Source organism: Pan troglodytes, chromosome 2, assembly GCF_028858775.2.
Source record: "Pan troglodytes isolate AG18354 chromosome 2, NHGRI_mPanTro3-v2.0_pri, whole genome shotgun sequence".
NCBI classification, from domain to species: domain Eukaryota; kingdom Metazoa; phylum Chordata; class Mammalia; order Primates; family Hominidae; genus Pan; species Pan troglodytes.
The window spans coordinates 182,886,165-182,901,108 of NC_086015.1; the positions used below are offsets into that span (position 1 = coordinate 182,886,165).

At 41.2% G+C, this 14,944-nt stretch overlaps 1 protein-coding gene across 4 annotated transcripts in view; it reads left to right on the top strand.

Moving 5' to 3' along the window:
- The window catches only part of USP13 (ubiquitin specific peptidase 13), a 135,047-nt gene that overhangs the window by 55,773 nt on the left and 64,330 nt on the right, over nt 1-14,944 (top strand). For all 4 annotated transcript variants that reach the window (XM_003310124.7, XM_054682362.2, XM_009446898.4 and 1 more), the window contains 3 exons: nt 291-475; nt 11,516-11,610; nt 12,991-13,178. In XM_003310124.7, the coding sequence (XP_003310172.1) occupies nt 291-475; nt 11,516-11,610; nt 12,991-13,178 (468 nt within the window). The remainder of the gene's footprint in view (nt 1-290; nt 476-11,515; nt 11,611-12,990; nt 13,179-14,944) is intronic.

Consider the following 14,944-nt stretch of genomic DNA (forward strand, 5'->3'; position numbering starts at 1 on the left):
ATCATTGTATTTTTAATAGAGACGGGGTTTCGCCATGTTGGCCAGGCTGGTCTTGAACTCCTGACCTCAGTTGATGTGCCCGCCTCGGCCTCCCAAAGTGCTGGGGTTACAGGCGTGAACCACCACGCCCGGCCAACAATGTCTTGAGGGGAGAAAATGGGGAAGCATCAGTCTCTGTTATTCCACTGAGCCTTTGTTGTGACCTGCCTACTTGAAACCCTCTGTCTTCTTAGATGTTAAGTTTTAAAATATGCCCTGGCTGTTCTGACTACTCTCCAATGGCTTTCCAGTGGTTGGAAGTGTGCCAGATGTGACCTGCGAGAAAACCTCTGGTTGAATCTGACTGACGGCTCTGTCCTGTGTGGAAAGTGGTTCTTTGACAGCTCTGGGGGCAACGGGCATGCGCTGGAGCATTACAGAGACATGGGCTACCCACTAGCCGTGAAACTGGGAACCATCACTCCTGACGGGGCAGGTGAGTGCGCCTTTACCGACTTTGGGAACATGCAGTGGCTTCCTCTTAGATTTAACCAATCCCTGAATCCAGGTGGTTGGAAGGTGCAGGCTCTGGATGCAGACAGCCCAGGTTTGAATTCTAATTCTGCCTCTTATTAGTTTTGAGGTCTTGGGCGAGTTTTCTAATCTCCCTAAGCTTTAGAATCCTCATCTTGAGGATAACGATGATGATACCTCTTTCCTGTGTTTGTTAGTGTGCATAAAGCATTTAGCTCAGTGCACGCTGTAAGGTCCTAATACAAGTTGCTGCTGTTGTTATTATCCTTCTGTGTATCTCTTGGCTAAGGAGGACAGAGCAGGAAACAGGATTTGTGAAGCGAGTGTGCATAATTAAGTCTACTGTTAGAACAGCAGGAGGAAGCCCTGGAATCCAATACAGGGATTAAGTATCATTTTAGGAACAAATGGATTAATTATGGAGAATATGAGTTTTAAAGGATACTGTGTGTTAAAAGAGTCCCTGAAATCACCTGGCAGTGATGGTGTTCACATTCTCCGGGGGATTAGAATTGTTTCCTTCTTGCACTGTCAGCTTCAGAGTTGGTTCTGTTTCTTTTTGTCCTCACATGGTGTGCTTTGAAACATTAGCTTTTGGCCATGTTTGTACAGTTAATACCTTCTACCATTTTGCGAGGGAAAAAGGCAATAATATCAGGATCAGTAATGAGAAACTTAAACATTGAGCAGTGGCTATGAGAACCCATCATCTAATCATCATTGGAAACATTTGTTAAACACAGATCTGGACTGATACCCAGCTGGTCTTCTCCATTTTCCCAGGCTTTATTTAGTCTCTGTTTCTTCTTTGCTGTGAGGTAAGATGTTTTTAGGGGAAATACAAAAACATGTCTTCTCTCTTTTCTCTTTTTTCTCTGTTATTTTTCGATGATAGAATTAGCCTGCTTCAGAGTTAATTGCCCAAGGTCTTTTCATTAAATAAGGGGACACGTCTCACCAATCATTGTTTTTTCATTGAACCGGTGTAGTTTTTCATTTGATACATAACTGAGGACTGGCAGTTAGGTCGTGTCAGGATTCTTTGGTTTCACATTTTAGAGAATTTTCCTGCTTTCAAGTTTTGTGGAATTATTTTAACTCATTAAAGACAAGTAGCTGAGAAATCCTAGCTATTGGTACCAAAGATTTTCCCCCAAAGTGAATAAAGATACACAAGCCCAGGTCTTATCCTAAATCTTCCAGGATTGAAAGAGGAAATTCAAGACAAGCGTTTGGATTCAGGGTTACAGCGCGGTGTTTACAGGTGATTGTTATTCAATGAGTGGGTGTTGAATGACTTTTCTCTAAGCCCTTCTCCTTGTCCTTTTAGGGGATTGTAGAAAGATTTGCAATGTAGGAATTCTGTCGGATAAAGTTGCAAGGGGAGAATCATTCAGATTTTCCGACTTTCTATGCTGTCTTGTGTAGTTGCCTTTATAGGACCAGTTATTAGAAATTCAGTTCTCAGAACAGCCTGTTCAACACTATAACTGTTCGTATATGCAGCTTAGTTCTTCTGACTTTTTAGTATGAAAGCAAGTCTATGTCTTACTCATCTTTGGGTTCTATACAAAATCTTACATGTCTTAGGCACAAATACTTTTGTTAATTGAACCAACTGGTATATAAGCATTTAAATACAGTCCTGCGTCACTTAAGGATGATGATATGTTCTGAGAATGCATCATTAGGTGATTTCTTTGTCGTGTGAACATTGCAGAGTATACTTGGACAAACTTAGATGGCATAGCCTCCTTCACAACCAAGCTATATGATGTAACCTGTTGCTCCTCAGCTACAAACCTATACAGCACAGTACTGTACTGACTGCTGTAGTAACACAATGGTAAGTATTTGTGTATCTGGACATATCTAAACATAGAAAAGATACAGCAACAACATGGTATAAAAGGTAGAAAATGGTCACCTGTACAGGGCACTTACCGTGAATGGAACACGCAGGGCTGGAGGTTGCTCTGGGTGAGTCAGTGAGTGAGTGGGGAGTGAGTGTGAAGGCCTCGGACTTTAGTGTTCACTACTGCAGACTATAAACACCATACACTTGGCTACACTAAACTTATGAAAACATTGTCCTTTTCAATAATAAATTAACCTCTTACTGTAATGTTTTTACTTTATGAACTTAATTTTTTTAGCTTTTGGACATTTTTGTAGTAACACTTAGCTTAAAACACAAATACATTATACAGCTGTACAATTTTTTTTGTTTTGTTTTGTTTTTTGAGACAGAGTCTCACTCTGTCACCCAGGCTGGAGTGCGGTGGCGTGATCTCAGCTCACTGCAACCTCCACCTCCCAGATTCAAGTGATTCTCCTGCCTCAGCCTCCTGAGTAGCTGGGATTACAGGTGCCCCCACCACGCCCAGGTAATTTTTGTATTTTTAGTAGAGATGGGGTTTCACCATGTTGGTCAGGTTGGCCTTGAACTCCTGACCTCAGGTGATCCACCCACCTCGGCCTCTCAAAGTGTTGGGATTACAGGCGAGAGCCACCATGCCCAGCCAAATTTTTTTTTAAATATCTTTATTTTATAAGCTTTTTTCCATTTTTATTTTGCTTTTTAAACGTTTTTATTAAAAACTAAGACACAAACACTCACATTAGCCTAGGCCTACACAGGGTCAGGATCATCGGTATCACTGTCTTCCACCTCCACAGCTTGTCCCACTGGAAAGTCTTCTGGGACAATAACATGCATGGACCTGTCATCTCCTATGATAACAATGTCTTCTTCTGGAATGCCTTCTGAAGGACCTGCCCGAGGCTGTTGTACAGTTAACTTTTTTTCATATATAAGTAGAAGGAATACTGTAAAATAACAATAAAAGTATAGTATAGTAAACACATAATATGGTAACATAGTCATTTATTATTATTATCAAGTATTGTGTACTGTACATAAAACCATATGTGCTATACTCGTATGTGACTGGCAGCACAATAGGTTTGTTTACACCAGCATCACTACAAGCATGGGAGTGATGTGAGTAATGCTGTAATGCTACAACATGATGGTTATATCACTAGGTGACAGGAATTTTTCATCTCCATTATAACCTTATCGGACCACTGCCATATATGCAGTCCATTGTTGACCAAAATGTTGTTATTCAGTGAGTGATTGTAATTAGATTCTATTTAAATGTATGCTAATAATAAAGACCAAGAATTAATTCTATTCTTTGTGTATCTTTAGTTTTCTAGAAGCTTTCTTTTCTAATGGGAAACTTATTTTAAAATTGCTAAATAGAGTAACTCTAGTTTCTTTCAGTTTTAAGAAAGTTTTATATTTTCCTCTTGATTTTGCAACAAACAGATATTCAGTGTAACATATGTAGAAAACAGAGATAAAAGTTTAGATAAATCAATACAAAATACTAGTAATACCACCCTGTAGACTACTCACTGTTAATAATTTAGGTATTTCATTTTAGTCTTTTCTCTTTTTTTTAAAGGGTTAATCAGTTCATACACACATGTACACACGCACACCCACCTCACATTTTTACAAAAATTTGATCATACTGTATAAAGTTTTATTCCTTATTTTTCTCTATTTAACATTATGTTTTTCTATGCTATTAAATATTCTTCAGTATTTTATGATGGTTTCATAAATCATTTCACTATTCTGTAAGTGGTTACAATTTTTTTTCTATTCTGATGAACATCCTTGTATATATGCAAATCTTTGGGTGTTTGTCTAGTTATTTCTTTAGAATAAATTGCTATGACAAAAAGAGTTAAATCTTTAAAATTTTCAGTTACCAAGATTCTCTTTTAAACAGTTGTAATAATTTACATTCCCATCAACAGTGTATGACAGTACCCATTTCAACAAATCCTTGACAACTTTTTTTATTAAGACTTAAAAAAAAAAACCTTTGCTAATCTGGTATCTTGTTTTAATTTGCATTTCTGATGAGGCTGAATATTTTTCTTAGTATTCTTGGCCATTTGTAGTTCTTTTTTGTGAATTTCTTAGGCCAATGTTTTCGTAGGTTTAGGTTTTTAAAAATTGTTTTTTAAGAACTCTTTGATTATTAAGAATATTAACCCATTGTCTTCCGTAGTTGTTACTGTTTTTGTGAAGAAGAAATAACTTTTAAGGTTTTTCTTGTCATATAATTGACAGTATTTGAATGCATCTATTTCAATCATAGAAAGTATAAAACATTTGGCAACAGCAATGCAGATCGTATACACTGTGATAAGGGTTGTGAATTCATTTAGCTAAAATAATGTTAACTTTTTGAAAAAGATCAGGCTTTGATTCCTGCGAATATTGTGCAGAGTCAGTTTTAATAAAAGTATTTTCTGTCTAATTGTAATTTCATATTAGTTTATGGGATGCATACATTCTATTTTGGTTTCCTTTAAATCTGTTTAATAGATCGCAAGCTGTAACATATTGTTTATTTAAAAGCCACATAAATTAATAAAAACATGCATAAAGTTTCCTTAAATGTCTAATGATGAGCCTTGTGGACATTGAGGCCCGGGGGTAGGGTGCCCTCTGTCTGGGGGTAGCCATCTCTCGGTGAAGTTTCCACTGCTGAGGGTCTGCTCTTCCACACTCGCTGGGCTCACTCAGTCCAGTTCAACTCACAAGAGACGAAGTCTCAAAGTCAGGGCATTTGTTTTTTAGTTCATAATGAGAGCCACAACTGCTAGTAAGTAGGATGTTTATGTCCGCTTGACCAGTACATTCCTTCCCTGTGGGAAGCTGAATTATATTTAGAAGATTGCTTAGTGAACGTGGAATCCAAGAAGGTTGTGGACTCAAATATTTAATGGTAGTGTGATCTGATCATCCTGATTTCCTTTCCCCCAATAAGGACATATTTGTCTAATGAGACACTGCTACTCATCCTTGAGGTCTCAACTTAGATTTAGTTTTTCAAAGAAGCCCTGGTCCCTCAGTCCAGGCCAGAGTGGTGGCATGCATAGCAAGAACGGGCCCCACATGAAATTCTACTCTGGGTCCCCATGGGTACAGCAACAAACAAACCAAGAAGCAGATCACTACACAAACAAACAAAAAGCTTTCCTCTGTGGGAGGACACATTGTTTCGGCGAGGCAGGGATGAGGTTTTTGGTAGAAAGGGAGTAGGGCAGGACGGAGACGGGATAGGGTGTGTTTTTCTTCCATCACAGAAACTAGTTTACCCGAGAAGATGCTTTAGTGTCTTGGGTGATTGTAGGAGAGTCTTCCAGAGATGCCCAAGGCAGCTGTGAAATTGCCTCTTCTATTGGCTGTAGCAGCTCCATAGCATCTCAAGCTGGTCTTTCTTCTTTGGTCATCTTTACCCCCGACCTGGGCATAAGCTCCCTTGAGTTTCTCCCAGCCCCAGGGTTTGGAATCAGGGCACGGACTACTTCATGTTAGTTTTGGCCTGGCCTCGGCCCCTGCTGTGTGCCTCTGTGGTACTTCCTGCTGCTCTGTCATGGTACTTTCCACAAGACCCTGTTAACAGTTTATTTAATGGTGGTCACCCAGGATGGCAGGGCCTAAGGCCACATTTCTTGGGCACTGTTATATCTCTAGCATCTAGTAGTGTGCCTCACACATAGTAGGTGCTCAGCAAATATTATGGAGCAAACAAATGGAGGAAGACACACCAACAAAATCTGCTTCTATTTGGGAGGCTGTGTTTTGAGGATTGCTTGGGCCCAGGAGTTTGAGACCAGCCTGGGCAGCATAGTGAGACCCTGTCTCAAAAATTTTAAAAAAGGCAGAGAATATTGGCTCCTCTGATTTACCTTTTTTCTATTTTACTGACATCTTTTTTACTCTTACCTGTTTTCCTTTCCTGACTACAGTCTAGGTTTTGTCTGTCCTGGCGGTTCTCTCTTTCTTTTCCTTTTTCTTTTTTTTTTGTTTGTTTGAGGCAGGGTCTCACTCTGTTGCCCAGGCTGGAGAGCAGTGGTGGAATCATGGCTTACTGCAGCCTCAACTTCCTGGGCTCAAGTGAGCCTCCCCGCTCAGCCTTCCAAGTACTGGGAGCACAGGTGCTTGCCACCACACTCCATACTCGGCTAATTTTTTTCCATTTTTTTTGTAGAAATGGAGTCTTACTATGTTGCCCAGGCTGGCCTTGAACTCCTGGGCTCAAGTGATCCTCCTGCCTTAGCCTCCCAAGGTGCTGGGATTATAGATGTGGGCCACTATGCCTGGTCCTGTTCTCTCTCTCTATTTTTTTAAATTGAGACAGAATCTCACTATGTTGCCCAGGCTGGTCTTGAACTCCTGGGCTCAAGCTATCCTCCTGCCTCAGCCTCTAAAAGTCCTAGGATTATAACCTATTCTCTCTTTAAAGAGATCCTACATGCTGGCCTCATTTAATTTGTGTTTATTTTTCTTTCTTTTTTTTCTTTTTTTGAGATGGAGTCTCACTTTGTAGCCCGGGCTGGAGTGCAATGGTGTGATCTCAGCTCACTGCAACCTCCGCCTCCTGGGTTCAAGCAATTCTCCTGCCTCAGCCTCCCAAGTAGCTGGGATTACAGGCACGCACAACCACGCCCAGCTAATTTTTGTATTTTTAGTAGAGACGGGGTTTCACCATGTTGGCCAGGCTGGTCTCGAACTCCTGACCTTGTGATCTGCCTGTCTTTGCCTCCCAAAGTGCTGAGATTACATGCGTGAGCCACTGCGCCCGGCCTTGTGTTTATTTTTTTAGTGTAGCTGCTGGAGTTGTCTTGTTTTTCTTCTTTTCCTGTCTGTTGCAGATGGCTTAGAGGCACACAAATGTGAACTCCTGGTGGAGAGATGCAGTTTGGGTGGACAGATCTGCACTGACTTTGAGGAGAATCTCTCTTCATTTTCTCCTCTCTGATTTATTACTTGGTGTTTGACCAGGAGCTTTGCTTTTTCTCTCCATTTGTGAGAGAAGGGCACCAAAGCTGGCTTTCCTAGTTTTTGTTCTGTTTTGTTTTGTTTTGTTTTGTTTTGAGACGCAGTTTCACTTTTGTTGCCCAGGCTGCAGTGCAGTGGTGTAATCTTGGCTCATAGCAACCTCCGCCTCCCAGGTTCAAGTGTTTCTCCTGCCTCAGCCTCCCGAGTAGCTGGGATTACAGGCATGTGCCACCACGCCAAGCTAATTCTGTATTTTTAGTAGAGACGGGGTTTCTTCATGTTGGTCAGGCTGGTCTCGAACTCCCGACCTCAGGTGATCCACCTGCCTTGGCCTCCCAAAGTGCTGGGATTACAGGCGTGAGCTGCCGTGCCCGGCCTTCCATAGTTTTAACACAAGGACTTGTTGAGGTACATCCTTACCTCTCTCTCCCTTCTACTTTCCTGTAGGGGAATCTGGAGGGAGAATTTGGACTTCTGCCATTTTCTGGGGCCTAGGATAAGGGCATAAAGTCACATGACTAAACCATGAGACCCTTCACACCAAACCAGCATTTCTTCTAAGACTATTTGAAATATTAAACTTTACACTTATGAGGGCAGGGACTCTGCATATCTTATTTAACATTATATCCTCAGGGTATACATGTATTTGGTATTTAGTTAATATTTGCTGAATACGATGAATGAGTGAGTTAACCTTGGTGGTTGAACAAGGATGACCCGCGCCAGGCATGCTAGACTTAACAGCATAGTCCTAATAGCATACCGTCCAATAGCATCGTTTTAATCTCTGGGAATTACTTAGAAAACATTTTTTCCATCAAAATACAATAAATTTAGAAAAAACAGAGGAGAAAAAAAGACATCTTCTCATTCAGAGATTACAAATTATTATTACCATTTTGATCTGGGTTCTTACAGATTCTCAATCTTGCTTCTGGTTCATCTCTATCTCTGTCTCTGCTCTCTAAGCTTTTCCTTAATTAATATTTGAGCTTACTGCACATACTGTTTTCTAGCATGCTTGTCACAAAAGGATATTCTTGTTCTAAAATTTTTTTTTTAATCTTTTTTCTTCCGCAGATTGCTGCCTCATGCTCTTGTGGTTTAGTTTGTCGTTTAACTTGAAATGAAAGGATGACTGGTTTGCTCCTAAAATGAATGCAGTTACTCATGAAACACTGCTTGGGCTATTCCTGGGAGGATACCTCTGTGAACTCCCTAACCGTGGTTCTTGGCTTCAAGTTTTAGGCCAAGCTGGGGAGCGTGATGGATAATACTTGTCAAAAGTTGCCTATTTACTACCATAGTTTCTGCACTAAGACCTGACTTTGCTAAGCTGAAGTTGGGAATAAAATGAGTTTCCCAGTGAAAAACATACAAGACAGCATTTTCAGCCACTGAGGCCACTGAGAACTTTTTTTCTCTGACTACATATTTATAAATTCTTCCTGATTGCCAAGTTTGAAGATCACAGTTCATTTTCAGGTTTCTTGTATGTTACTCACTGAACAGTTTTTGTCTTGGGGATGAGAAATAACTATAGCATTTGACCAAATCATGTCATATTTTTGGAGCAGTTAATGGCTGGAGGTATGAAATATGATTTTCTCAATGTGGCAAGAGCCTAATGGGTTACGAACTGTGGAGGGCTGTGTGGTTTTCACTTATTTCAAAATCCTAGGCCAATGCCAGTGGTTCAATTCTGGCAGTTTTATTATTTTCTAATACAGCCCTGATCATTAGAGGCTTAAAGTCTTAAGTCTTCAAACTATCTCCCTAATTAATAACAACTAAAGTGCCTAGGGAGTGCCATTTTCACCTTCCAGCTAGTATTTGAGTGGAATTTTTTGATCCCTTGTCATAGATTAAAAATACTGTTGATGTATTTGTTTCAATTTATTAGTTCAAAGGTTTTTGCTTATTTTATTAATATTTAAACTTTTGGAAATGTTTCTTAATTGGGCTGAGATTTTGTCTTTTGTTTCGTTTTTGAGAATGCTGAATTATATTTAAAAAATATAAATGAGGGTTGCTATCCACAGTTATCATGGGCCTCTGGGGGAAGAGGAATAGAAAAGACAACTACACAATGTTTAACTTATTAATAATAGAAAGACTGAATTTCTTTGGGGAGCAGCGAGTCTCCATATATCTGGGTATGGGACAGAAGGTCACATAGCTTCTATGCATTACTTTTTTCCCCCTGGTGATGTTCCAAGGAGTAGGGAGCTCCTTGGACAGTCTGTCTTATACTGTCCCTAAGAGTGATATCTTCATATTCATTTTCCTTGTTACAGATTTTGTTTTTCAAATATAAGAGCAAAGAAGTTGTGGGTTTTGAGTCTTCATTCCTTTTAAGGGCTTAGGTTGGTTCTTCACCAAGTCTGTTGGTATCCTGTTCTGATACATACATTTTTTTCTTTTTTTTCCTTCTTTAGAAACTTTTTTTTTTTTTCTTTCTGTTTTTTGGAGACAGGGTCCTGCTCTGTCACCCAGGCTAGAGTACAGTGACATTATCATAGCTTACTGTAGCCTCAAACTCCTGGCCTCAAGTGATCCTCCTGCCTTGGTCTCCCGGAGTGCTGGGATTACAGATGTGAGCCATGTACCTCGCTGGTGTCCTGATATACCTTCATAAATATTCTGTTGTAGAGGGAAGAAGATTGGGCCAGGAGTTAGACTACCTGGGTTCTGGGCCACCTGTGGCCTTTATGAGCTTCTTTTCCTTATCTGCAAGATGGACTTGAAAATGTCTCTTCTGTCCTCTTCACCACACTGTGTGTGAGGATGGATAGGGCAGCGGATTGGATAGCTTTGGAAAACCAAACAGTCCTCCAACTTCACTGTGCACCTGAGGATCTCGTTAAAAATGCAGATTCTCATTCAGTCGGCCTGAGGCGGGGCTCAAGATTCTGCATTTCTTTTCTTTTCTTTTCTTTTCTTTTCTTTTCTTTTTTTTTTTGAGATAGAGTCTCTCTCTGTCGCCCAGGCCAGTGGCACGATCTTGGCTCACTGCAAGCTTCACCTCCTGGGTTCACGCCATTCTCCTGCCTCAGCCTCCCGAGTAGCTGGGACTACAGGCGCCCGCCACCATGCCCGACTAAGTTTTTGCATTTTTAGTAGAGACGGGTTTCACTGTGTTAGCCAGGATCATCTGGATCTCCTGGTCTCGTGATCTGCCTGCCTCGGCCTCCCAAAGAAGATTCTGCATTTCTAATGAGCTCCCAGGTGAAGCTACTGCTTTGAGTCCATACACCCCACTTTGAGAAGCCAGGTTCAGTCAAAAGCCTCATGTTGTCAGGTGGGATATTATTATCCCGAGGAAAGAGGCAGCCCACCTCAGCACAGAGCTTACCAACATTAGCGTCTCTCAAATGGCTGGGATGTGGATCCCAGAGGCCCTGGGGCAGTGGGGCAGGGCAGGGCTGGCTGGAGTCTTGAGTATCCCTGGAATACCAAACATATGGTCATTTTCTGTGTGTACTATGAGGTGGGCCATTAGGGAAGCGCCACACAGTCTTCACAGATCTCTCGCTGGTTCTGTGAGATGTGGACCTGAAGGTAGGAAAGAAGGGATGTCGGGGGCAAGTGGGAGGTAGAGGCGGTGAGTGGTAGGTTTGAGAATACAGAGGGTTTCATGGGCAGAAATTCCTTTTCTCAGAAGGAACAAGCTGCCCTGAGGGCCTGTGTGTTCTCTCTGTTCCCCCGGAGGTCCCCCCTGCCGTGGCGGATGGCCGTCACCCCCTCCTCCTGCGCCCATCCCTCTTCCTGAGCTCAGAGTTATGCCACTGTGGTTTTAGTTAGAAAAATCAAGTGTTAGGCATTTATACTTGTATACTTATTAGATACTGTTCTTTTTTTTTTTGCTTTTCTTGTTTTAGAAAACTTAAAAAAAACTTTCCAAAATGTGAAAAGAATGATATATAGGTATATTTACAAAAAATGCCTACATATTATTTATCATTTATCATTCATCTTTCCTCTTGTTGAATGTTAGAAAGTTTTCGTTTTGTTCAGTGATTTAGCCCAAGCCTGGTGTACAGTAGGAGTTCAAAAAATATGTGTTGGATATTCAGTGACTTGATTACTGATTGCAGTGCTTATTTTCTCTTCATCCGCTAGATGTTTATTCTTTTCAAGAAGAAGAACCTGTTTTGGATCCTCATTTGGCCAAGCACTTAGCGCATTTTGGAATTGATATGCTTCATATGCATGGGGTGAGGTCTCCTTTTGTTTCTGTTTCCACCTTGCATGGGGTAGGGGTGGGGAGACGGCAAGGGAACTGCTTGATTTATTTAATATATAATTCCTCTAACGTGGATCTTCATTTTATAGGTTTTAGCTTTTAATTGTTGCGTTTACTTCTTGCATTTAATTAGTAGATGTTTTCTTTTGGTTGCCAGCTTAGATTTTTTATGCTGTAATAAAAATGGCACCTCATCAAGTACTCTTTTGGTTTAGTTGGAGTTTACTTGCAAAATTAGTCTCCTTTGATGGGCAGTCGTGTGAATCATTCTTTGTTCACGAAACGCAGATGGTGTAGGGAGATGACCTTTAAAATTATCTGTGACCAACATCACTTTCATTAATTTCAGGAAGGGAAGCAAAGCTCCTAGGGGACAGAACGAATAAACCAACACATTACTGTTGATAGAGAAGCTCTGCTTTATTTAATATTGTGTTTTCAAATTGATGTCATGACTATATAATATTTTTCCTTTAAGGAACTATTTAAATGTGCATTTCGTTTTAGCCCTTTCCTTCCAGGTCGCCTCCCTCTCTTCATGTTCTTATTCTCTTTGTCTCCTCTTTGTCACTCATTTCTACTTTTTTGTTTAGTTTTTCTGCTCTTCTTTACACCTCCCTCCTTTTTGTTTGCTGTGTTGCATTGAATATTCCCTTGAATTTAGTCTCCTTGCTTCTTTTTTGATTCCTATTTGTTCTTCATCCTTCTCCTATCTCTTTCCCTTTCAGTCTTTCTCTCTTTAAAGTCTTTTTTTTTTTTTTTTTTTTTTTTTTTTGAGATGGAGTTTCGCTCTTGTTGCCCAGGCTGGAGTGCAGTGGCGCGATCTCAGCTCACTGAAACCTCCGCCTCCTGGGTTCAAGCAGTTCTCCTGCTTCAGCCTCCCGAGTAACTGGGACTAAAGGCATGCGCCACCACACCCAGCTAATTTTTGTATTTTTAGTAGAGACGGGGTTTTGCTATGTTGCTCAGGTGGGTCTCGAACTCCTGACTTCAGGTGATCTGCCCACCTCAGCCTCCCAAAGTGCTGGGATTACAGGTGTGAACCGCTGCGCCCGGCCTCTCTTTAAAATCTTTTTCATGTGTGTTTTAAAAATTGTGGTACAATATATATAATATAAAAGCTACCATTTTAACGATTTTTAAGCGTGCAGTTCTCTGGCATTATGTACATTCACTTTGCTGTGCCGCCATCACCGTCTCTCAGTCTTTTTTATTTGCATTGTTTATTTCTCTATGTAATTGGGGAAAAAAATGGCAGAAACATCCTATGCTATTAGAAATAATTAATGGGACATGACCTTTGAATGGGAATCACATTTAAAGTTGTTTTTCTTCGATGACTTTGTCTCAGACAGAGAATGGGCTCCAGGACAATGACATCAAGCCGAGGGTCAGTGAGTGGGAAGTGATCCAGGAATCGGGCACGAAGCTGAAGCCAATGTATGGTCCTGGCTACACGGGTCTGAAGAACCTGGGCAACAGCTGCTATCTCAGCTCTGTCATGCAGGCCATCTTCAGCATCCCAGAATTCCAGAGAGCGTAAGTGCCTTCCATGCAGACCAGGGCACGCGGCACCTCCCTGCCCCATCTAGGTCCAGTCCACTCAGTGTGCGCTGCGAAGCCCATCTTTATTGCTTCAGGACATTTTGCCACCTTTTCTCTGGCCTGCCTTCTACAGAGACTGGGTGAGAACACTTGTCAAGTATTATGGGGATCAGGTGAGATAAGAAGAGCTTTGTGGCCGGGCGCAGTGTCTAACGCCTGTAATCTCAGCACTTTGGGAGGCCAAGGCGGGCAGATCACGAGGTCAGGAGTTCAAGACCAGCCTGACCAACATGACGAAACCCGTCTCTACTAAAAATACAAAAATTAGCCAGGGGTGGTGGTGCACGCCTGTAATTCCAGCTACTCAGGAGGCTGAGGCAGGATCACTTGAACTCAGGAGGCAGAGGTTGCAGTGAGCCAAGATCATGCCACTGCACTCCAGCCTGGGTAACAGAGCGAGAATCTGTCTCAAAAAAAAAAAAGAGCTTCGTAAACTCAAAAACACCATACAAGGGTTTGTTATTAATAATGGTTTCTGCTTTTTGACCATCACCCTATGTACCAAGAATATATTAATCATTAATCTTCACAGCAGATCTGCCAATTCCCTCCTATAGATGCGCTAGGAGAGATCCGGTGATAGGTCTGGTTAGTGTCTCTCTTGTGGGGGACTGGAATTTCCTCAAGGATTTAGGGCTTTCATTTTTTGCTACTTACAGTGTGGTTCGTAGACTAGTGCAGCTCCTTATACTGCTGGATGTGGGCCTTCAATGAGATAACTTTGGAAATCGAGAGTGAGCATTGGGAAATTGTAACAATTTGACGTTGCTGTTGTGTTTTACAAGTGGCATTTCATTTTTCTAATAATTTCTTGTAATTGTATTTTTTAACTTATTTTTAATTATTATGGGTACATAACAGGTGTATATATTTATGGGGTATATGTGATATTCTGATACAGGTACGCAATGTGTAATAATCACATTGGGGTAATTGGGGTATTCATCACCTCAAGCATTTGTCATTTCTTTGTGTTAAGAATATTCCAATTTCACTCTTTTAGTTATTTTAAAATATACGACAAGTTATTGTTGACTATAGTCACCCTGTTGTGCTATCAAATACTAGATCTTGTTCATTCTAATTATACTTTTTTACCCATTAACCATCCTAATTGTATTTTTAAAAAGTATCATCTGTCTGAGTTGAAATAAACAAAAAAACTGACCCTTTACCGCAGATAATTTGAGAGGCACTGATTTAGGTGCTCCCTGACTGTGCTTGTACAAGACTGCCTTCCTCCTCCTACACCGAGGGGGACAGCAGCTATGTCTGTGGCTGTTTTCTTCCTTGGGTGTACTGAGGACAGGGAGCTATAGAGCCCAGGAGCTGTGGCTGGTACACTCTCAGGCAGCCACTGCCTACGTGTAGAGAATCATCCTAATGTGTTCCAGAGGTAGGTTTCCACCTTAGTTTAAGTGAGGAAGAGGACATACGTGTGCTGAGGCAGGCAGGCGACATGCCAGGAATAGTCCAGGTCATGTTTTACCCATGTGGAGTTGAAATCCTAATGGCTTTAATGGCGGTTCATCAAAAGTATGTCACATACCCTTCTCTTTCCTCCCTTGGTGTGTGGAGACATACCTCTTCTTGCTGTTTTCTGGCTTTGAAAATTTATGGTGCATTTTCCATGTCTATTTTTCATTTTTTCATCCAGCCAATAGAGAGTGAGTTCTTTTCTGCTAAGCAGTGTGCTGAGT